This window comes from Eptatretus burgeri, chromosome 9 (genome assembly GCF_056783735.1).
Source record: "Eptatretus burgeri isolate ZD-2024b chromosome 9, Ebu_testis_v1, whole genome shotgun sequence".
Lineage (NCBI taxonomy): Eukaryota > Metazoa > Chordata > Myxini > Myxiniformes > Myxinidae > Eptatretus > Eptatretus burgeri.
Genome location: NC_140969.1, coordinates 89,505,144 through 89,529,760, shown reverse-complemented (window position 1 = coordinate 89,529,760; position 24,617 = coordinate 89,505,144). Strand labels below are relative to the sequence as shown.

At 42.8% G+C, this 24,617-nt stretch overlaps 1 protein-coding gene across 9 annotated transcripts in view; it reads right to left on the bottom strand.

Moving 5' to 3' along the window:
* The window catches only part of LOC147020586 (echinoderm microtubule-associated protein-like 2), a 138,681-nt gene that overhangs the window by 59,652 nt on the left and 54,412 nt on the right, over window positions 1-24,617 (bottom strand). For 5 of the 9 annotated variants that reach the window (XM_085896041.1, XM_085896047.1, XM_085896048.1 and 2 more), the window contains 7 exons: window positions 13,444-13,815; window positions 11,667-11,729; window positions 8,939-9,053; window positions 8,570-8,686; window positions 8,364-8,389; window positions 4,625-4,651; window positions 1,121-1,250 (listed from right to left, as the gene is read on the bottom strand). In XM_085896041.1, coding sequence (XP_085752167.1) covers window positions 1,121-1,250; window positions 4,625-4,651; window positions 8,364-8,389; window positions 8,570-8,686; window positions 8,939-9,053; window positions 11,667-11,729; window positions 13,444-13,815 — 850 coding nt within the window. Of the gene's footprint in view, window positions 1-1,120; window positions 1,251-4,624; window positions 4,652-8,363; window positions 8,390-8,569; window positions 8,687-8,938; window positions 9,054-11,666; window positions 11,730-13,443; window positions 13,816-22,901; window positions 22,996-23,711; window positions 23,797-24,617 lie in introns of those variants that run through there. The other 4 variants (XM_085896044.1, XM_085896045.1, XM_085896042.1 and 1 more) reach the window with 4 other exon arrangements.

Here is a 24,617-nt window from a genome sequence, read left to right as displayed (position 1 = left end):
GTCTCGAGTCAAGGAATTTTACTTTGCCAGAACATTTCTCCAGTCCATGACTCTTATGTGTTCATTACAAAATCCTCCCTGATTTCCTCTCATAGATGGATGTGGGGGCTTCTCCCCCGTACCCTTAAAGATGCATCCACGAATGTTTTACTTCCAGACGAGAAGCAAAACATCCACGGATGTGTCTTTAAGGGTTATGAAGTCATGAATGCTGTTCAACAGAACAAGAAAAAAAACTTATACTATGGGGGTTTAAAGATGTTAGAGCCTTCATTACCTCCACCACCGAATGGGAAGGAGGTTATATTTTCACCCCTTTCTGTCTGTTTGTCTGTTTCTTTGTCTGTGTACAGGATATCTCAGAAAAGTTGTGGACGGATCCGGATGAAATTTTGTGGACAAGTTGGGTGTGTGACAAGAACTAACTGATTAGATTTTTGGTGAAGATCCGGATCCAGATACTATAATTTTTTGAGTGATTCTTCACCATTGAGAGGTAGGGCCAAAACTGATATATAGCACGATATCTCAAAAAGTTGTGGGCAGAATTGGATGAACCTTGGTGGACGCGTTGGGTTTGTGGCAAGGAAGAATTGATTCGATCTTGGTGAAGATCCGGATCTGTATACGAGAATTGTTTAATTCTAAAAGTGATTCTTCACCATGGAGAGATCGGGCCAAAACGATATAGTACTATATAGCATGATATTTCAAAAATATATTGGGCCCGATATGTTCTCGTGGATCAGGCATTACATGGCGGAGGTATGTGCTCTACCGAGTGCCCTTCTACTTTGCAAATAAAATAATCATCATTTAGTAGGTTAAATAAAGAGGTGAAACCACAAAGCTGAATGATGTGGATATACATATACCAGTGAAGGAATTTTGGCAGAAAAAGTATTTTCAAAACTGACTTCTTTTATCAGCCCTTTGTTTCCTCTGCACATCTGTCTGTGGCCTATAAGTGTTGCTTTTGGCCGAGTTCTAACTTCCAGTTGAGTCAAGGTTTACCTTGATTGTAAAGATATAATGGAACTGCAGGAAAATTATAACACTCGCAGAATGTCGAACCAGACAACTACGACATTGCATGGAAATTGTGAGATAAGCAGGATACACCCACTCCAACTTGAGTTTCTCCTGCGGCAATGAAACCTTATTGTTCAGCATGTAGTTTCCTTCCAAATCAGATGGCAGGTACATGGTAATGGGACGACCTCGAACAAACATCTTCACATAGTTCTCCTCTGTCCCACGAATAAAATGACATGGTTAAAGTACATATTTTGTTACGTTTGTGTGGGATGAGAGAGGGGAAACAGTCAGAAATACGAGTAAGCATGGTCCGTGTGCTCGTGTCGGGTGTAATATAATTTCCCTATATTAGTGCGTTTCGAGTCAAGCTGTCTGATGAACGGCTCACTTGTGGGGACGGGCTTGAACCAAAATAGTACGAGATGGGGTAAAGATGTTTCGTCTGCTATTTCCCTTCATCTGAAACCGGACTGAGGCTGGACAAGGCTGCCAAGTAAAATGGTGGCCCAATGGGAAAGGGTAGCTCTGCGTGGACTTCTTGCATAAAGGTTATGACATCAGGGCCGGCGATTGGCTCCCTAACGGGCCCTGACACTTGCATTAGGATTAGTGGAGTGGAGCGTGCCTACAAGCTGGGCTCCCTTTTGACATGCGCACGCATGCGTGCTGCCCCTTCAACCCCTCCACCCTCCAACCTCGGGCTGAACACCAGCTGCTTGTCGCACCATTTATACAATACTTGCTCTGGTTTAGTGTGAATGAGTGGTTCAAGGCTTAAAACACCCCAGCTTCTTACTATCTGCCATAAAGTGTTGTTACTTGCAAAATACAAGATTTTTCATGTATATTGGTTCGTCGATTTTGTTATTCTTTCTGTTGGGTCGCCGAAATAGGTGACCCTTATTGTCAGTAATTCTGTCTGTTTGTTTGGATGTTTGTTCGTTTGTCATCAGCATAATTGGTAGTAAACGTGGGCGGATTTTGACCAAACTCGGGTGGTAGGTGCATCTTATGACCTAGTGCTTTGGAAATTGTGATGGTTGCTAGGGACGCTTTGGTTCCCAGGCAACAACCGAAAAACCTTCAAAATCGGTACCGTTCACGCGAAATCAATTCCAAAAGCCATTATCCCACGTAGGGTTATGAAATTTGGCACGAATGATCTACAGGTGATGCTCTATCAAATACATTCCGGTTTTTGTGATATATGGAATACTTTACCCGCAGCGCCCCCAACAATTAGGGTATGCGTGAAAATTGGCGAAAATTGAAGGCCCCCTTGCCCACAGGTAAGCGACCAGGTGAGTGCATCGATACGAATGAAACTTTGCAGGTTCATGGTACTCAATGAGTACTACAACTTTGCCTCAGGACATATTGACCGATTTCGCTTAGGTTAGGGGTCAAAGGTCAATTAGTGCAAAAATCAATAATATGCGAGAGCTGGAGGTGCCTTCGCGCCAAATGCTACTTCTCCTAGGGTTATGGTCGGATGGTCATGAAAATTCACACTAATCGTCTGGAATACATTGTGCACAAACGATCGAGCCGAATTTTCGATTTAGATCTTTGTTCACCCACAGCACCCCCTCAAACTTTGGGGATTTCCGATTTCAAACCGCATTTTCGGTACTTTTCATTCAAATGGATACCGAGTAGTTATCAGTAGATGGAACTGGATGAGATTTGATATGCATAATCTTAAGGTGATTCCCTATCCACTATATGACGTCCATTTTGCTCTATATTTTATAGTTTCCATGCTCGGCGACCCATCGCCGCCTACCGGCTTGTCTGTTTGTTTGTCTGTCTGTCACCTACAGGTCACAATTCGAAACAAATCATCATGAAACCTCACCAAGTTGTAGAGGTAGTCTCAAATAAGAAGCCTATTGATTTTGAGGTCAAAAGGTCAAAGATCAACTCAAGGTCAAACTTCTGAAAAATCATCAATTTTCATCCGATTGAGCTGAACTTTGATTAATATTGTCAATTTTAATCTTAATGAAATGGACAATAATTTGATTAATCCATGGCAACCTTTGGCGAGGGGGGTGAATTTTGCAAGTATCGTGCTCTGCACGATGTCTTTTTCTTGTTTATTATTCGTCAATGTCTGTCTTTCGTCCTGCTAGATCATTCCGTTAATGTTGTCTCATGTAAATAAATTATTTTTATTTCTTAAGAGCACGTATCACCTGATTCAGCATCTCGCTGCACTGAAATAAAAAAAAAAACGTTCAGGAATTGGTAATTCCTGGGTCACTCCAAAATGGTGGAAAAACTCAACTACAGTAATCACCGACGAGGTTTAGATCTTGTTTGGCTCGTGAGAATATTCTCCGTTCAGGTGTATTAACAACCAGATTCGGCCTTAACCTGGACATCTGCGAAACGTGTGCTTCAGTGTTCTGCAGGTCTCCGACTCGTACTGAACTGTCATGATTTGGGGGCAGGGTGGTGGTGTAAAACGTGTCAATATTAACAAAATCAGATATACTGGTTGGAGAAATGAAATAGAAAATAAAACTAAACAGACACTTGGCCTTCTGATGGCTCGCCATCTAAAATGCACTTCAGCCTCAAGCGATATTGTACTTATTGACTCCGTCTACAGTTGGGTTGGCCTGTTTGGCATGCCCAGAGCCCGTAGCTCAAGATGTGCAATAAAATCTCACGTCACCACCCCCCTCTCTCTCTCCACCTGCAATCATTTTAATCCCCATCATCTCTGCCTAACCCAACCTTGCTACTCGCGAGTTACTATTTCCTCCGCTCCTCGCTCTCCTCTCTTATTGTTCATTCATCCCTTCGTTTTTGTGTGCAAACGTTCCCACCACTGCCACACTGTCAATTTTTTGCCTTTTTACCCCGTTTCACCTCACTCTTCCCTGAGCGAGCCTCAATTTTATGTAGAGTAACAAAATGCTGGGATCCCAGATAAAATCCCACGTGCTACATCAATTTGTCCATAGTCTCATTCGTGTAAAAGGTGGCCCCATGGGAAATGGTGGCTCTGTGTAGGGGACAATGTCCTCGTAAATAATGTAAAAATAAAACAATATATCCATATGTCTTTGTTTTGCTTGCGATACATGTAAAAGCTCCTCCATGACTCTTACATCACTGTGAAAAATGAAATAAATAATGACATTGAACTGTGCTTGCATCACCAAAGCAAGTGAGCCCAAAACATGATTAACATATTTTTTTTATCAGAAATTAACTTCATTATAATTTTGGAAATTAAACCAGTCCAAGACTTTGTCAAATTCTCAAAAATCGGTCAGCTTTGACAAAGACCAGGAAATTCCTGTAGCTGCACATTATGATTGAAAATGGACGATAAATCACGAACACCAGCAAATTCGATCATAACGACGTCACGGTTCTTCAAGATTTGATTGAAAAAGAAGTCGAGGAAACAAGGAAGTTTCATCATCCACAAGGCATATGAACACAACCAAGTTAGCCATTTATGGTATATGGCATCAAAAGCCTGATAGGTTCCATTGCCATGGAATTAAAGACAAATAAGGTGGCATTTGGGAATGGGGAAAAGAAAAACCATGTGATGGTCACTCACCTGCAGAGTAGGTAACACGACGCTTATCTGTGGAAAAGAGAGAAGAAGTTAGATTAGTAACACTCAATGAAATAAGAAAAGCAGTTCATGTGTGTGTGTATATATAATATATATATATATATATATATATATATATATATATATATATATATATATATATATATATATATATATATATATATATATATATATATATATATCACGTATGGATTTGGGGAGTCGCAAAGAGATCCTCACAAAGTTAAATAAGTTATTTCATAGTTGCAGTGTGTTGTTTAGTTCAACTGTCTTGTTACGTGTGTCATACGTGTTATTTTTCTCATTCCTCATTATTTTTTACAAGCCATCTGCTGTACATTTTCTTCACGCACAAACACATTATCCTTGCAGCTCCTGAAACCGTGTCGAACCGCTTTCTGAATGCCTGTGATCTAAGATTGTACCAAAACTGGAGGCTCACGAGCCGATTCTCTTCACAGGTGCACCGAAAACTGCTATGAACAGGTTTCCTGTATGCCTGCAAAAGGATATCACGACAAGGACCAAGCCGAAGGTGGCTCATCCTATGGATGAGGGGGCGCAGGCTCGAGCGCATGTGGGGCTTTGAAGATCTATAAGAAGCTGCCATAGAGCCTCTGAGGAAGGAGGGTACAGAAAGTCTGGGAGATTTGGGGATTTTGAGCTTCAGAGGATTGTTTGGTTGCTGTTGGAGGATGGATTATTATTATTATTATTCACACAAACGCAAGGGTCCTCTCATCCTTCTCTCTTTGCATCCTCTCTGTCATTCCTTTTATTTTGCTTGCTCACTCACATTCTTTATTTCACTCTCCTTCACGCTTTGTCAATTAATTTCTCATCACACCATTCATCTGCGTCATGCATTCTTTCCTGCATCTTCCATCTCCGTCCTTTCACTCTCTTCCTTATTTCTTCACCTTCCACCCTTGTGCACATTCACTTTCATGTTCCCACGTCTGATAGCTGCATCGGTGGAGCCTCTGCCTCATATACAGCACCCAGGCATCCTGCCAGAAGATGCGTTAACTACATGTCGTAAGTGACGTCACCAGTCCTTGGGGCCACAGGGAAACACCAGTGCCGTGGCAGTGTGAGGAGGAAGAGGGGAGTGAGTGCAGAGGGTTACGGTTTCAGTTATGACATGGGATCCAGAATCAACAAGTGAGAGGTGTGCAGGGTTTGTCCTGTCCCTGTCTATTTCTTTCTATCTCATCTCTCCCTTCAACATTGGATGTATCCATCCATCCATCAGGACCATACTCTGTATAGAGCATCTGTGCTGCTGAAGCAGTCTCCAGGGCTATTGGGAACAATCTTGGATGGGTCACCACTCCAACACAGTACACTCGAATGGCTAAATTAATCCATCAAGCTGATACTCATTTTGTTGACCTCAGAAGGATGACAGGCTGAATCAACCCCACTTGGTATTAATTAACAGCCAAGCAGGATTTGAACTCAGGACCTCAGAACCACAAGTCCACCACCCGAGCCATTAATCCAACACCAGGCATATTCGGTGCATAATGCTGGAATACTGCAATGTAGTGTGTTATGTCGTTGATAAGGTTCCAAAGGTGAGTCTGTCGGATAGGGGATAATTTGGGAATGTATACGTGCTGTTATATTAATTGTTGTACATAGATGTCATTTCATTGTTTTCTCTCCTTGTACATAGCTGTTTGCCTGCCACTGTAAATACTTGCATTTTTATTATTGCCATGAAAAGACATTTCCTTAAGAAACTGTCCTTACTTATTCTGTCCGTTCTGCTGGCAGCATAAGACTGCTGAGGCATTTAGCCAGCTCGGATTCATTATCTAAGTTCAATCTCAGACGCAGCTGAGTTACAGTTAGTTTCGCTCGGCCGACTGACTAAGATATGCTGCGTAACTGCTTGCACGGTTCCCCTTTTGCGTTGCTTCACTCACTAACATGGTAAACCGACCTTGGGCGTGAAGATCCGCCCAGGGTTGAGAGTTGCAAATGCCCTCAGTGATCTCTTAAAGACATGCCATCCTCTCGAAGTTATCCAGAAGTGACTTCCATCACAATGTGTATATATCAATCATACCTCCTGGCTGTACGATTTGGCCATAGATTATGGCCATATGTGAGCATTGGCCATAGATTATGTTTCACATGATAAAAACCGTATAATCCGCAAAGAGCAACCATCCACCTGCCACCCAGACGATTGTTTCCGCTAATGCAAACCAATCAACCAGAAGGCACATGGTACAATCGGCGGGTAAATCGAGATATGTGGAGTGTGATGAACACTCCCCTAATCTCTATTGGAGATCGGAGAAGTGCTTGTCATGCTCCACACATTTCGATACATACAATATGTGTATGTGTATATATATATATATATATATATATATATATATATATATATATATATATATATATATATATATATATATTTCTAACCATTGACTGGAGCTAACAACTCACTGACTCACTGACTCACAGACTGATATTAAAGAATGGTACCTTCAGAGAGACGTAGAAAGCTGAAATTTTGCATTCCGATGGACAAAGCCCGTACACCGGGAAAAAATCACAGAATCATCGGACAACATCCATAAATGAAAATATTAATATATGAAAACATAAATCAATGAAAAAATTTTTTTTTAATGCAGGTGAGCGATCCGAGACAATGGGGAAGGAAGCTCGTTAATTTTGTGTGCCGATAGTCATCGAAGCCAATACACCAGGAAAAAAAAAAATCACAGAACTGTCAGAAAGCATCTGTCAGAAGAAAAAAAATATATATATATATATGTAAATAAATGAAAAACATCAATGAAAAATCAAATACAGGTGAGCGACATGAGACAATGGGGAAGCATGGTTCATATGCTGACACAATGTGAAAGATTACAAAAAAAAAATCAAAGTTTTTGCTGCGGATTTTGAGCCACAAAATCGCCCCCCAGAATCAGCAAATTATCCTTAAAACAATAGCCTACCTCTCCTTGGTATCTTGGGAGTTAACCTTTGACGATGTTACGTCGCCCGTTAGGCAGTCGCCCGTCACGTCGCCTGTCCAATGTATAGTTTAAGTGACCAATCAAATTGGACTCGGTCTCCCTGACGAGCAACATGAGACCACTGGAGATGAACTCCCAAAATGCGGAGCAGAGGCGTTCTGCACACGCAGAGACTCTGTGGTTTAGTGCGGTTATGATTAATTATTTTGGCCGCATGGTGGCTTCGGCACGCGCGTATGGATTTAAGGGGAATTTTCTGACCCATGAGGGCAATTCCATGGCTCAAAATCCCCAGCAAAGACCATGTGCATACTTACATACATACATTATATGTTGACAGAAATGGCAGAGCTTTAACAGGAAGAATAAAAAGTTTATATGGATAAGTACTCAAATTATAAGATGATTAATTGCTTTTCTCAGAGAACATTGAAGAGTTATGTAATGCCAAAGTTGTCAGATAAAGTCACAATGCAAGGCTCTCATGTTTTAAAAGAACAATGGGAAGGAGAAGGGTGGGTGGGGACGGAGTGTAATGGGATTGGAATTTTTCAAATCTCTTTGCAATTCCAAAAGTAATGTGTTTGTTTTCAAGAAATAACTATGGTCTTGGTTTAATGATGTATGATAGCCGTGGCCAGCAATGATTCCTTGAGAAAATGAATCAGAGAGAAGGAAGCTTTTGAGGAGGGCTTTACTCAAGTTTAATAGCTTACCGGAGCAGTACTCAATCTTGGGGTTACTAGAAAGAGCAAGATGGAAGTGATCAAAAAACAAGGTTACATATGAAGCTTAAAATCAGACAACACGGACGTCTAATGTTTGGGACGTAAACTTTCATTGTGCCATAATTAAGTACAACAAACTCTCTAATAATAACAACAACAACAACAACAACAACAATACAATGTCATTAACTTACTCTTGATTCTTTCCCTTGGTGTCTACGAGAGACTTTGTGCGCAAAGCACGGACTTCCCTTCGGCCTTCCTTGCGTCGAGGGCTCACCAAGCGCTCAAGTGTTGCACTGTCCAAAGGCCTGTGGTATCAAGGTTTGACAGCAAAAAGGCATTGTTCCTTAACCACACAAACCACAACAAATTTGTTATTTCCATTTCTGGTGCAGCTAATTGTCAAAAGGTAATAGATTGGTGGTATATTTTCTGATTGTCTACTCTGCGGGAAGAGAGGAACTGGTCTTTCAATGGAAAGGTAAAAGTCATGTTGTACAAATAAGTTGAGTAAAGTATGCTTCCGTATCATAGATAGTCCTGCAACGTTTTACACATACGTGCGGGACGAAGAAGAGAGAGTAGTGAGGGATCCACCGGCCTTGCGAGGAGTAAGTGACGGGCTGTCACCCACAAGACTGGAGCGAGAGGGATACGATGACAGGGATGTACGACCTGGAGAGTGGGTGACATACGGACGACAGCATATGAGGCAACTGGCGAAACAAAACCGGTGGCTTGAAAATCACGCACGATACCTTGGTGAGCGGCAAGGCCATAATCAAATCGAAATCTTTCACAATCCATCTTCAGGTCCACGATGTATAAAGCCAAGCTCAAGTCATCATCTCAAGCCCAAGTCTTAAAAACTGAAACAATTGTTTTCAAGGGTAGTAAACATCAAAGAACAAGGATGTCTGGAAATAAATCCAAAAGCAAAAGAATGCACTAAATAACAGAGCTATATAAAAGACATAAAAACAATTTTTTTGTTTAAGTCAAAATGAGCTGGAATGGTATCTACAAAGGTTTCCAACCATAAATTAAATTCAACTCGAAGAGGACACACACATTACAGTAAGGTTTAAATGTTTAGTTGTCACATTCTACTCTTCATCCCTACATACCCTCCTACACCCACTAATATTAAACCTTTCAAACAAAAACCTTGCAATCCAAACTCTCGGCATTAAGATAGGTTAAAATCAGCTACGTGACATCTCAACTCCTGTTCAAACCAATTTTAGAGATTAATTATTAATCACGACTACGAGTCAAATCTGATGCAAGTAAATAGCAGTCATAATTTGCCATTTCTTATCATTTTTGCATTATTGAGATGTCGGTGAAGGTGAAGCAAGGTGAAGATGTTGAAAAAAAAAATTGTTTTAATGGACAGAATAAAGCCTGATTTTGGCTTAGTGGTTTAGGTGGCTGGCTTAAGATCTGAGGGTTTTGAGTCCGAGTCCCTGCCGTGCTGTTAAATAACATCAGGTGGGTTGACTCAGCCAGTCATCCTTCCAAGGTCGGCAAAATGAGTACCAGCTTACTGGAAACGGGGCACTGCGTCAGCAGCACAGCTGCACTCCCAGCAATGATGCAACCAGCAGTCACAGGCTGCATACGAAATGATGATGAATAGACAAAATTTGCGGCTCAGTTAACCCAAACATGTTTTGCACAAGTCTTTCTTCAAAGCAACATTGTCATTCAATGGCACTGCTCGATAACTTGCACCATAAAAGGAGCTCCGTGAAGTGTGGCATATCACTTTGAGCTGTCACCCCCTGCTTCCCACCTGGCACTTCTTGATAATTAACGGCAAGTCAAGAGAGAATAATGAGGCTCAGGGAAATGAGGCAAGGTGTTTGAGATAGAGAAAAATGGTTTCAAGACTTTAGGTGGGGAATGACCTCAAGATTATGCAAAAAAGAATATTGTCATCCAAGCTCTCAAAGTTTGGATGGTCGTATGATTTTTACGTCAAAATTCGCAATTTTCTACGTTTTTGACCTTGTGACCTTGACCTTGGGACGAAAATGAAAAATCGGACAATGACAAGTTTTAGATAATTCATTTTGCTATTCAAATACCGAAGAACCCATTCCATTCAGTCAATTCCCAAGGAGAAGATAGATTTATAATCCGACTACCCCCTAAAAATGGCTATTTTTTGGGCGTAGCTACGCCCTCATCCAGGAAAACACAACTCGACATTGATATCGAACAGATAACCAAGTTTCATCAAGATCGGATCAAAAGTGCATGGAGTTATGCTCTGGACAGACAGACAGACACACAGACATAACGAATATAGTGGTCACTCTGGCTGGTGCTCGTGAACCAAAACTCAACCCACACCCTTGTTTACCTACCTCAACCTTGCTCGCCTCCAATCCCTTGTACCCCTTTTCTCCCATCTGACAGGAACAGTCAACAAGCTCTTGTTACCTCCACCAGCGAAAGTGAACGCCAGATGGAGGTTATGTTTTCACCCCTGTCTGTCTAGGATATCTCAAAAAGTTTTGAACGGATTCAGACGAAACTTAGTGGACAGATTGGGTGTGTGACAAGGAAGAATTGATTCGATTTTGGTGAAGATCTGGATGTGAATCCGGATCCGATTTTTAATGTTTTTTTTTATTTTTTGTAAGTGCTCTCTGCCCTTTTCACATCCTCTCTCTGTCCTTTTCACCTTGTCATTTGCGCTCGGTAATCTTCCATCTGCTTGGAAATCTGCCGACATCACTGCACTCCATAAAAATGTGCAAATACTCATCCCCTAAACTACAGACTTATAGCTAACTTCCAATTATCAGCAAGGTCATGGAATTCATCATCACAGTTGATTTAAAAAACTTTCCTTTTCTCGAACAGCCTCAACTCAAATCACCAATTCGGATTCAGACCTGGTCACTCCATCTTCGACATGCTGCTTCTACTCACCCAACAAAGGATGGAGGCCCTCAATGTCAGAAATCACATCAGGGCCGTCTCTCTGGACATTATCTTGTGCTTTTGATACAGTCTGGCATCCTGCCTTACTCTCCAAACTGTCCGCCTATGTACTTACTGTTCTTGTAAGATGGCCAACTCAACACGCGACTTACTGACGTCCTCTGTTCTCATAGCCAACATGTGGCTCTCAATGGAGTCCTTTAATCTCCTCTCCCTGTCAAGGCTGGAGTGTCACAAGGCAGTGCTCTGGGCCCAGTCCTATTCCTAATCTTTATCAATGATCTCTCTGACTATGGAAAATCATCTTTATCTATTTACTGATGACTTCACCTGTGCCATGACATCCTTCATCCTTCAGACAGCCAGGTTGCAGCGTCTTTCCTCTCTTCAGACCTTGAAAAAAAAAATCACAAGCTGGTCAAACACTTAGAATATGTCTTTCATTCCTGACAAATCTCACACTCTCACGATAGCGCTCCAAAAGGATCATCTGGCAAACGTCCTCCCCCCATTTACTCTCTTAACAATCCTCCTGAGGAGGTTCAGTCAATCAAACTCCTGGGTCTCACTCTCAGCCACGATCTTTCTTGGGCAAACCAGATTTCAAAGTTGGTCTCCAAAGCCAGCCGCCAACTGGGCATCCTCTGCCGTACAAAGATCTTCCTTGGCATTCCTGAACTCCTATCCACCGACAAGGCCTTCATCCGCAGCTTGATGGAGTACTGCTGTCACCTCTGGGCTGGCTCTCCTGCCTCACACCTTGCTCAGCTTGATGCCGTGGAAACCAAGGCCTTCAGGATTATTGGAATCTCTCACGATGAAGCTCAGTCTGTGGGTCGACTACTTCACCATTGCAGACAGGTCTGTGGTCCTTCTATCTTCTACGACCTCCTTTCTGGTCTTGCACCCTCTGCTCTTTCCATGCTTTGTCCCCACCCCCCAGATTTCTGCAGGGTTCACACGGTCCACCATCAACCCTCTTGTGGTAAAACTACCTAAATCCAGAATCACTGCTCATCCCCGCTTATTTGTTCCTCTTTTCCCCACCTGTGGAATCACCTCCCCTCTCTCTATCGAGTGCAGCCTGTGGCTGCTGGTTGCATCATTGGTTGGGACGCGACTACGCCGCTGATGCAGTGTCCCCCTTACCAGTACACTGGTGCTCATTTTGCCGACCTCAAAAGGATGACAGGCTGAGTCAACCTCCTGGTGTATTTTAATTCAGCGGCCAACAGGGCTTGAACTCAGGACCCTAGGATCCCAAGCCGCCACCCTAACCACTAAGCCAACACCAGGCTCATCACCTCCCACATCCCCTTCAATCTCATTCTTCCCTCCAGGTCTTCAAGACAGCTGTTCACCACCATCTCAGATCATCCTCAATCCAAAACCTGATCGTTTTTACCCTCGTTAACCCCACCCCAATCTCTCCTAATTTTCCAGTTTTTCCTCCTTGGAGTTTCCTTCTCCGTGCATACGTGTTTTGTGTCCTGTTTTTGTCTGTTCCGTACAGATCTGTTCAGCGCACTAGGTCTTCCATGAGCCTCGACTATGTATTGAGAGAAAAAAAAAACAACAACAAAAAAAACAGACAATTCTTCACTTTTGAGAGATGGGGCCAAAAACGATACGTAGGATGATATTTCAAAAAAGTTGTGGACGGATTAAGACAAAACTTAGTGGATGAGTTGGATAGGTGACAAGAACAAGCAGATTAGATTTTGATTCACATCCGGATTCAGATCCGGCCTATCAGTGAGATACAAAACGTAAGCTGTTCAGCCTGGTGGAGATATGCGCTCTACCGAGTGCCAGTTGTGTTTCTCCCATCAGTATTTTAAGATGGCAGCTCATTGATTATTTTGGATCAAATCTTATCTTTACATTTCAATTTCTCGACTCCTCCGAGGTTAGTCTTCCATCTTCTTGCTCTTCCTTTACCACTGCAAGTATATATTACTCTTTGTCATTCAGCTCTTCCAAGATGTTAGGGTCACATATATTGTTTTTGAAAAAACAACAAAAATTTCATCCTGTTCTTTTGCACTACATGTTTGCCCAAACTTGATTAAACTTTTTTTCATAATTATTCCCTTCCACAACATACCTGGTCGACCTCCAGTCCCATGCTCTTCTGCGGCCGTTAGCCTCCGTAAGACATCCGCCAGTGCTGCCTTAAGCACGGTAATCTCGTCATCTTGTGCCCGAGCCCTCCTCTCAAGTGCCGCAAGGCGTGAGAGCCCATCGACTCCAAGTGTATCACAAGCCTCTAAACCATCAGGCATCGCTCCGGCTCCTTCACAACTTTTCTGACACGTCTTGACTTCACTGTCCAAGGTTAGATTGTCTGTGGCTGAATCGCCCTGATCCAACAATCCATCTATTGGCCCGTCTGCATTTTCATCGCAGTTCCCAATGGCACACGTAGTTGGCAAGCTTGTGACGGCTGACTCTTCCACTTGGAGGTGACCATCTGTGCCTAGGTAGATAGGAAATAAAAGGATGATGTCAATTAAAGGATCGTCCAAGTATATGAATACAGAATCAAAAATATACCCAAGTTCAAAGCTATCCATACATTGGGACCATATTCTGTGTTGAGCATTGGTGCTGCCAAAGCAGTTTCCTTGGCTATTGGACACAATCCTGGATTGGTCACCACTCCAACACAGGTTAGCAGCAAGCTGGCACTCATTTTGTCAACCTCAGAAGGATGACAGGCAGTCAACCCCACCTGGTATTAATTCAAGTGGGATTTGAACTCAGGAATCTGAGGATCCCAAGTCCACCACCCTCACCATCAAGTCAACACGAGGCATAAGCTCAAAGCTATCAACTTTTCAGAAAAGGGGTATTTGTCAAATTTCTCACCAACAGCAAAACATTTCATTGGTATCAATATAACTGATTACAGTTAAATTCAGTGTTATTTTGCATTTGATTACTACATTTAATGACTTCAAGCTTGCAGAACTTGAAAGGCTTGGGATTTAAAGATCAAGCAAGGAGTTTCCTTCACCTCATATACATAGGTTGTTTTATATGCAGGTACCATCATCTATCTCGTGTGAGTGTCATTGGTTGGTATCTCCATATGCGGGTTTCAGAAAGTGGAACAGAGTCCTCCATCCATCCATCCATCCATCCATAAGGCCCATACTCTGTGCAGAGCGTTGGTGCTGCCAAAGCAGTTTATTTGCCGATTGGACACAATCCTGGATGGGTCACCACTCCAACCCAGTATACCAGCATGCCGGCACTCATTTTGCCGACCCCGGAAGGATGACAGGTAGAGTCAACCCCACCTGGTATTAATTCAAAAGCCAAGGGGGATTTGAACTTGGGATCCTGGGATCCCAAACCCACCACCCTACACATTAAGCCAAAACCAGGCATACAGAGTCCTCCCAGGTCTCGAAGTATCCACCTTCGTGTAAGGCGTCACGATTCCTGGACCAAGTTGTGAAGTTTTCTTGTTCTCAAAGTTTTGTTCCGAGGTTCTTTTCAGGATCGTCACCGAGCCCTGGATAGTAGTTCATTTGTAGTAATAGGCCCAGGGATTGTTTTTAAGATCTCCGTAACGTTATTTATTCTTCATCGTTCCAATTGCTCAAATTATCACTGCTACAATTTCAGCACTCTTCAGAATCCAAGATCTTTTCACTTCATTTTTGAGATCTTGATATTTGGTCATATAATAGTTTTCTTCACAATTTAGACTTTAGAGGATCGTGGAGGAGCTATAACATAGAACGGATCAGGAGGCAACAGAACAAAATGAACAGCAGAAGGAGAGAGAGAGAGAGAGGGGAAATACACTAACAGCAGGATTGAGGGACAAACTAGAGAGAGGCCTCATTGATGATGGATGTGAGTAAAAATGAGTACCAGCTTACTGGTAACAGGGGCTTTTTGTCTGCATCAGTACAACCAACATCAGTACCACTGCATCAGTGGCACAGCCACGCCACCAGAAAACGACGCAGCCAAGCAGCCACAGGCTCCATACGAATAAATAAATCAGATATGAACGTGACCGGCTACATAATCTCAAGATAATTCGAAGCAAGATGGCAAATCCCCCATCAACCCGGTGAGCTCAGTTATCACCGATATAAACATGGAAAGGTGTGTCGAATTGTAAATTGCGTTGCATTTTTAAACGGTTTCACAAACAAGGAAGCCAATATCCATTATTCTTCTTCCAACTCATCAATTAATTCATCGGTAACAAAATTTACACCGGTGCTCACACACTGTGGCTCAATTGAGGAAAGTGGTCATGTGGCTTTTTCATACCAAACTAAATATCTGTGCCAAGAAACATAGGATACTGGGGAGAGCCACAAGCACTTGTGACAAAATACCTGCCAAACGTTTCGAAGAAGAGAAACCTTTGATCGGCTGGCCTCAAATTATAATTATAACTATAAATTGATTAATTCATAGCCAATCAATTATAAATAAAATTTGCATTGATGACAATACGTGAAAATGTAACGGATGAGCATTTTCAAATGGCGACTGTAAAATACAGAATATATTTTTGTTTCTTTGTGATAAAATGCCCAAGGACAAGAAAAATCATTTTCAATCAAAGCGTAGATCCCACGAGTTAAATGACTACAATAGACGGGGTTAAATAAGATGTTTAAATAACAATCAATCAAACTAGGAAAGAGCCGGAACGGACGGAAGGAAGGAAGAGGATACAAGACTTGCAGTAAGTGTTTATATTACTATAGTGCCGCTGTAAAAGAAATACAAAACGTCTTCACTCTCAGGGTTCGTGTGGGGTCACTACCTCCGTCACCGAAGGTGGACCGAGGTTACGTTTTCACCCCGTGTCCGTCCGTCTGTCTGTCTGTCTGTCTGTCTGTGAGCACGATATCTCAAAACGTTATCTGGACAGATTCAGACGAAATTTGGCGGAGAAGTTGGGTGGGTGACAAGGACGAATTGATTAAATTTTGTTGAAGGTCCAAATCCGGATCCAGACAGGGAAACGACAACCAAGGAGTGACGAATCCTTAGTCTCATAATAGTCCAAGAGCATTAGGGTTTAACCTGGACATTTTTGGTAACAAGCTGATTTTTTCAGGAAAGGTCCAGGAATGTGTGTGAAATAACATACTAAAAGTCCTCATGAATCCTCCTTGAGCGTTTTCCGCAATCCAAAATGGCGTCCAAAATGGCCGCCATTTCATGTTTTTCTCATAACTTTGCAAGTAGGTTTACCTATAACACATTTTAAATGTCTACACATATGTTTTGAAGTATAAGGAACTCAATACAATACATATCGGAAGATTTTGAAACACACAAAAACGAATAAAACCGCTTAAGCTCTTTCAGAAATCCAAAATGGCGTCTGAAATTGCTGCCGTTTCTGGTTTTACACCAAGGTACTTCAACACGCACTTTAAATGTCTTAATATATGTTTTGCGACTCAATGAAATGAATCATATACTTATTGGGAATTTTTCAAAAACAAGCATTTACCAATAAAAACATTTGAGCTCATCCTGAAATTCAAAATGGCACCCGAAATGCCCCTTTCCCTGTTGTTGTTTTCTCATAACTCTGCAACTAAGTAACCCAATAAAGCACACTAAAATGTCTTTATATATGTTATGGGAGTCAAGGAATCTAGATAAATTCTTATTCGCAGATTTGAAATACGCATATCTATACCAATAAAACTACTTGAACTAGTCCCAAAATCCAAAATGGCGCCAAAGATGGTTGCAATTTCCTGTTTTTCTCATGACCCTGTGACTAAGTTACCTCAATATGCACTTTAAATCTCTAAATATATTATGTCTTGAGAAATAAGGAACTCATTCAGATACTTTGAAGTACAAAGGAAACAATAAAACCGCTGAAGTTCTTTCTGAAATTCAAATGGTGCTCAAAATGTCTGCCACTTATCAACACACTGCTGTTTTAGCCTGTTTCAAGAGGCAAAGACATTCAAAACAAGATCATGCCAGAGATTCAAACCTCAAAAGTTTCAGATGAATCTTTACCTTACGCATGCACACACCTAGTTGCATCAGTCATTGTCTTCATCGTCGGATGCTGTATCTTCAATGTTGATGTCCTCTGAAGTTGGGGTAATATCATCGTCGGCATCTATAAGAGTTGGTGCTGTATTGTTGCAATTGAGACCACTGCATTTCCTGCACATTGAGGTACAAAAGAGCCCAAGTTTCTTGCAGCTACATGTCATGCTTCTGCAACCATCTGGTTTACACCCACATGCCACCATGTTCAGCAAAGTGTCGGGTGCAACAGCAATGTCTGTTTCTACCGGGGTAAGAGTCCCGTCCTGAAATCGCCAGCCCCATTCTGTTGGAGATAAGGAGTTACCCATCCATTCCTGGACGGTAAGATAGGCGCGATATGAATGTTGCTTTGCTGCAGCACTAGTTGGAGGTAGACTTTCTAGCTGAAAGGATGAACTCAGGGAACTGCGACCGATTGCCCGTTTGTATGCGATGTGACGGTAGTCATCAAGAGATTCAAAACTGCTGGCTCCATAAAGCTTAAGAATGAAGCCTTCCCCAGCTTTTTCCACCTCGTCATGGGTGCTTCCACTGTTTGTGAAGGTATCCAGCAAGTCGTAGTCCCGCTTCTTGTGCACCATGTTGAAAGCTTTACGCTTGCCCTGACGATAGATCGCAGAGACCGTGTCACATCCCGTCACAGCATGAAGAAACATCAAGTGATTTCTTGTGTCCCCTATGGCATGCTGAATCTCATGAATGTTGAAGACCGTGACAGGATTACTGCGGCATAGCATGTACACATCTGTGGAAGAGGTTGCCCGAGCAACTAGCATTACCAGTAAGTCTGTGTCCGTACCAACGACAGCAACTGGCACATGTTCTGACTCTGCCAGTGCTAGTGCTGTGGAGACAATCAGGGTGTCGGCGTCTGCTTCTGCCTGGACTTTTGGAAGAACTCAAGAGGTCTTATTGGTACTTGCGTGCTTCAGCATCTCTTAAGATGTATTCTAATGAGTTCCTCATACTTCAAAACATATATGTAGACATTTAAAGTGTGTTTTGGGGAAACCTGCTTGCAAAGTTATGAGAAAAACAGAAGAGGCGGCCATTTTGGACGCCATCTTGGATTGCGGAAAACGCTCAAGGAGGATTTATGAGGACTTTTAGTATGTTATTCTAGACATATTCCTGGACCTATCCTGAAAAAATCAGCTTGTTACCAAAAATGTCCAGGTTAGGGCCTATTTTGACCTAATGCTCTTGGACTATAATATGCTCATTGACCGGTGTTACCTCAATTATCATTGGAGTCAGCTAATTGTAAACAGCAACAGCTACTCCAGGGGCACAGTAACCATCAGAGTGACCAGACCGATAGTCAGTGTAACCACCCGCCATTACCCGGTCTCCGAACCTCAGAGAGAGCTGTAATACCGATGTCCAAACGCTTGAGCTCAGATGATAGAAACAGGTGATCATCCTCTCTTCGGGATAGGACAATCCAGGCACCCACCTGAAGGGACCGCCTCAGGTTAACCCAATGAGACCGCCGTATGGTCAATGACACCTCAGCACCATTCCGACACACACCATCGCAATCCGATCCAGGAAGGATACCTTGTGCCTTTCCTCCAATCAAGAAATGGGGATCCCAAAGGCTTTGCCCCAATTCCGTCATCGGGTGAGCTGTCCTGTAAAGCGCAGCTGCACAGGAGGTACTCCCACAGAGTGGGTCTTCAGTTTTCTTTGTGTGTTTTTTTACGTGTTTTGCGGAATGAATTGTTTTACGGTGTCCGGAGTGCAAATCCTGCCACCAATCTCCTCGAAAAAGGTAATCCACCTGCAGGAGGACATCCGCATAAAGTTGGGCACCAGATATGGATGGCCGTTGGCTCACAAGGAGCAACTCCGCACTTTGACAGGTTTTGTTTTTAGTCCTGCTGCGTATCCATATCCATACATCCACCTCACCAGGAAACCTGATGGGGGAGACGGTTTAGTCACCGACAACACGACCATGAAAGTGCAGGTTTACACGGTACCTGTAGCAAGTCACAGATCTGATCTGACCTGACCTGACAATCATCCACCACCTCAGCCGTTAAAGACCCCAAATACCCCATAAGACCCTTTAAGACCTAAAAGGTTGTACCAAAGGCCCTTGAGGCCATTTAAACCCCAAATATCCATTAGACCCATAAGACCCCAAAGACCCGAAATACCCTTTACGACCTTGATGACCCTCCAATACCTCCAATACCCTGAAGACCTCAAAGACCTTGAAGACCCTTTCAACCCCAAAGACCCTTAAAACCCCTTACACCCTTCAGACAGATTAGACGGCTTGTACCCTTGACCATTTAGAGCTTTAGACCACTAGAACCTTTTTAGACCCTCTTTACATGCTTGAGAGTTTTGACCCTTTCCACCCCGTAGACACTGATTACAATCGGAACGGACTCTGAACCATCTTGAACCTTTAAAGCGCACACCACACAAACATCTATAGTGTTCTTACAAAACACAGACTATGCATTTTTCAGCAAGTAATGTGCAAATTCGACCCATCCAGAGGGTGGGGAATCTGCTATCTCTTGTTGAGATTTTTAAAACTTTTTTTACCTTCGCATTCTGCGAAAGGTTATGTTTTGGTCGGTGTGTATTTATTTATTTATTTATTTATTTATTTATTTATTTGTAATCTTGTGATTCGTACAACTCAAAAAGTATTAAACCAAATTGCATGAAATTTGGTGGGATGATTGGTTATTAGCCAGGAAGCATTCGATTAGATTTTGGGATCGTTCAGGTCAAAGGTCAAGGTCAAGGTCACGAAAAGGTCAAAATAGTCTTTTTACGATAACACGGTCAATTTTTATTCAATTTGCATGCAACTAACGCCAAAATGTTCAGAATTCAACGCCTCATCTTGTGATATGCAATATGACACAATGACGCCCATACTCTTGTTACCGGTTAGGGGTCAAAGGACAGGGGGGGGTCACGACCTTGAAAAATATGCGGTTTTTGTCATAACGCGGTCAATTCTTGTCCGCTTTACATGAACCCAGCACCAAAATGTTCAGAATTGAATGCCCAATCTTGTGACACAATGACGTCATAACACATGTCACCTGTTGGGGTAAAATGTCGGGGGGGGGGGTCACGCCCTTGAAAAATATGCGGTTTTCGGCATAACTCAGTCAATTCTTATTCGATTTGCATGAAACCAGCATCAAACGAGATTACCTTCTCTTGTTGAAACGTTGTATTCACCGAGCTTGCGAGTGAAGACTCGCCAAAACGACGCGAGTTGATTGTTGTTTAGTCCGTAGCCCCCGAAAGTCGGGGGCGGGGGTCATGACATTATAGATATGTGGTTTGTGTCATAAGACCATTCATATGAAACCAGTTCCCCACACTCATACCAAGAACAAAAAAAGTAGTGGCGGCGAAGGTATGCGCTCTATGAGTGCCCGTTCTAGTTTTCGAAGTTATTGTGTACATGTATACTTTAATATACACCCTGTGAAAATTCCTTCGTGGGAGAAGGGAAGGAAAGGATGGAGGTGGGAGGTGGGAGGGGAAAAGAAGTGTGGTAGGAGGGGTAGGAGGAGCTGGGGTGGGAGGGGGAAGGGTGGGATGAGGGAGGGGGAAGAGTGGGATGAGGGAGGGAGGGGTGGGAGTCTGGAGGGAGGGTGTATGGTGGAAAGAGGAGGGAGGGGAAGTGGTGTAGTGGGTGTCCGGAGACAAGGGGGTGTGGTGGGAAGAGGAGGGAGGGGAAGGGGTGTGGTGGGTGTCCGGAGAAAAGGGGTGTGGGGGGAAGAGGGGGGAGGGGAAGGGGTGTGAGGGGAGCCTCGAGGGAGGGGGTGCTGAGTAGATAGATTAAAGGGAGTAGGTTTGCAGGTGTTAGCTCCAATGGGTTGTCGTGTGTGTGTTTGTGTGTGTGTGTGTGTGTGTGTGTGTGTGTGTGTGTGTGTGTGTGTGTGTGTGTGTGTGTGTGTGTGTGTGTGTGTGTGTGTGTGTGTGTGTGTGTGTGTGTGTGTGTGTGTGTGTGTGTGTGTGTGTGTGTGTGTGTGTGTGTGTGTGTGTGTTCGACATTTGATTTGAGGCCCTCAAAAGGCTGGACATAAAAATGCCTCTGTCTTTTAGGATGTCATTCTTTTATTCAAAGGCAGCAATCTTTGGGGAGATAAAATCTCAGAAAAGGGGACATTTTACCAGTTTGGAACAATTTGTACAGCTTCACTTGAAAAATCACATGTTTACTGCTAAATGGCATCATTGCAGCCTGTGAAAGTATTCACATAAATCCAGCACCTGATCACGCATAGCATGTAACCAGCCTTCTCAACAACCCATGCAGGTCCCACCACTAGCACACAACCAAAGTGGACTTTGGTATATGCCGCATCGACAGGAAGGTATCGGCTGCACTCATAACACACAACAATAACTTCACATTTCAAAATAGTTCGAAGCGAGGGGACGTCCATAAGAGTCGAAGCGAATTCAAGCATCGCACATTTCAAGCACACAGTATACAAGGATCTATGCAAGTTAGTCCGACGCAGAACAAGGCCATCTCGCCCATCATTCCTGAGCATTTCCTCCAATATCCATGCAACCCTGAATCTTCAATGCTTCCAGGTACCTAGCCAACTGCAGTTTAAACCATTTCACCATTTCAGCTGCCACCACTACTCCAGGAAAACCATTCCATGCATTAAATACCCTCCTTGTGAAAGAACCCTGCCTTATTGTCTCCCAACTCTCGTCTTCGTCACTCTCAAGCTATGGACCCTGATTCTATCACTGTCCATTCCACTGGAGATGTTTTGTCTTTGGTTTATAGTTTATGTGCTGTTTAAGTTTTTTTTAATTAAAGATGAAATTAGGGGGATGTAAACAACCCTTTTATAGACTTTTTTCTTTTGGTGTCATTTCCCTCGCCGAAGGAGAGGTCCGTTTGGGTCCGTTTGTCTGATTGTCCGCACAGAACTTTCATGTTTTTCGCCGCAACCGCTTATCGGATTGAGACGAAATTTTCATCGTTGGTGCGACTACTCATGCAGAATGTTGTCATGATAATTATGACGTCATAGGTAATGTGGTGTTGCAGCCATGTTTGAAAAACTGGAAAAAAAAAATTGGACCTCTGCATCTCTGAAACCACACCAACGAAAAAATTGAAACTTGGCACACGGCAAGTACTCATGGGGAATGAGTGTGATTTTTTTGATGTCATAGGTGCCTTCGTTATGACATCATAATTGCATATTTAGAATGCTACATCTAATCAGTATGGAAATTTTTGAGGGTCATCAAGAATAAAATGGTCCACAAATCTTTTTTTGATGACGTCATTGGTCACGTGATTCAACAGCCACATTGTTCTTTTTTTATTTAAAAAAACTTCTTCTCTGAAATGGCTGTTAGGGTTAGGGCCAGCAGCAATTATAAAGTGGCAGTTCTACTTATGTCTCTTATTAATTACCTAACACACCAGAATACAAACGCCACACAAAACTACACAAACATCACACAACGCACCACACAAAACAAGTTCTGGCGAGGGTCTGCAATCTCTGATTGCTTTTTTTCTTGTTGCTGCAAGTTGTCCTGAGGGCATCAGCAGTCAATCACAAAGTGGAGACTAGAAAAGACAGGGGCAGGGCAGGAGGATTATCCCATCCCCGAAGGTTACTCGTGGCCGGTCAAATGGGTTTTCATTGACAATGACACATGGTAATTCTCTGGGGACCACAATGGTTTCCAGAAGGTTATAATCAAAATGCTTAACACTGCTGCCTTCAACCGCATTGTAACCTCTGGGATGCCAGTCGAGTGTGACGGTGTCCTCCCTGCTGGGCCGTCATGAAAAGTAGCACACTTTCCTTTGAGCGGTCTTATCGGGGTTCGATTCTCAGTCCAACTATAAACCGTCAGACTGGTGCTTCACGAGTGGGGTGTTGTATCATGAAGTGCACCACCCCTGATAAGGATGTTCGGCTGAGGACCCATCTGCTCGTATTAGTTGGTCGACATTAAAAAAAAAATCACAGCCTTTTGACAAAAAGTGGGTGAGTTATTGCCAGCACCCTGAATAAATTTCAAATTTCTGCCCTAACCTAAAGGGGCACTGCATCGGCAGTGTAGTCATGTCACCAAGAAATGATGCCATCTGCGGGCCAAACTCGGAATCAACCCTTGGTCAAAAATGCATATCTTCTTCATTTGTATGTTGCACAAGGCTTCAGTGTCGTATCAATGGCTGAGGGTGCAGCTGTGTGGCTGATGCAGTGCCCCCTGCTTATTAGGACAGGAATTTGGAATTTGTTCGTGGTGCCGGCGATAGCTCACCTACTCTTCACGAAGGTCACCGTGGGACCTTCAATGTCCAACGTCCATCCGAGGGTTGGCACACTCATTGACGAATCACCCTGCCTGTGAAATACCGGGATGAAAGTTTATAGCTGGGTCAGGATTCGAACCCAGGCTATACAGCTTCGAGGCAAGTGTGCATACATCTTCGCCATCCTGTTAGTCAAAAATGTACATGACATGATACCACTCGGTCAGCTACTGTTATTTATCTAATTGTGTACTTGTAAACAACTTGTGAAATATTTTTGGCAGTTTTTGAGAGAAACTATAGACAATTAATGTTATATAATTACAAAAAGACAAATTCTGGATTGTACTTAATCCAATATTTTTTTAGCTTTCAATAATATTCAGCCTTGCCAAACAAGTACAGGATAGTTTTGAGCCAGGCTCAAGCTCATCCAAGTTTCAAATCCAGCAAACCTCCAACAATCTGCCTTGATGTGTTACATTCATGGGTTTCCCTATCCCACACACCACCAGGCTAACAAAAGAGCTGCAAATGAAGCTTCAGTATCATCAGCAGGCACAGTTTATTGCCTTCTACCAAAATAAAGGAAACAAGCTGCTATGACTCTCATGAAGGTCACAAACAATGGTAAATGTCCTAAAGCAAAAGCAAGCAAGACAATTCATGGCAGACCAGAATGACCTCCTTTGCTTGTGGTTTGGGGAGTTTCCAAACTAATTTTTAAAAACATGAGAATAAGTGAATCAAAATAATTGGAAAGATTACATTTGGAAATGCAAGGTCAAATAGTGAGGACACCACCGAAAGTGAGGCAAAGGCAGTGAAAAGGAGATTGAAAATGTGTGTTCTGTAACTCGTCTTTAGTTTTTACGTCAATAACAAGGGACGGCTTTGAGGAGGGCTCCGATTCA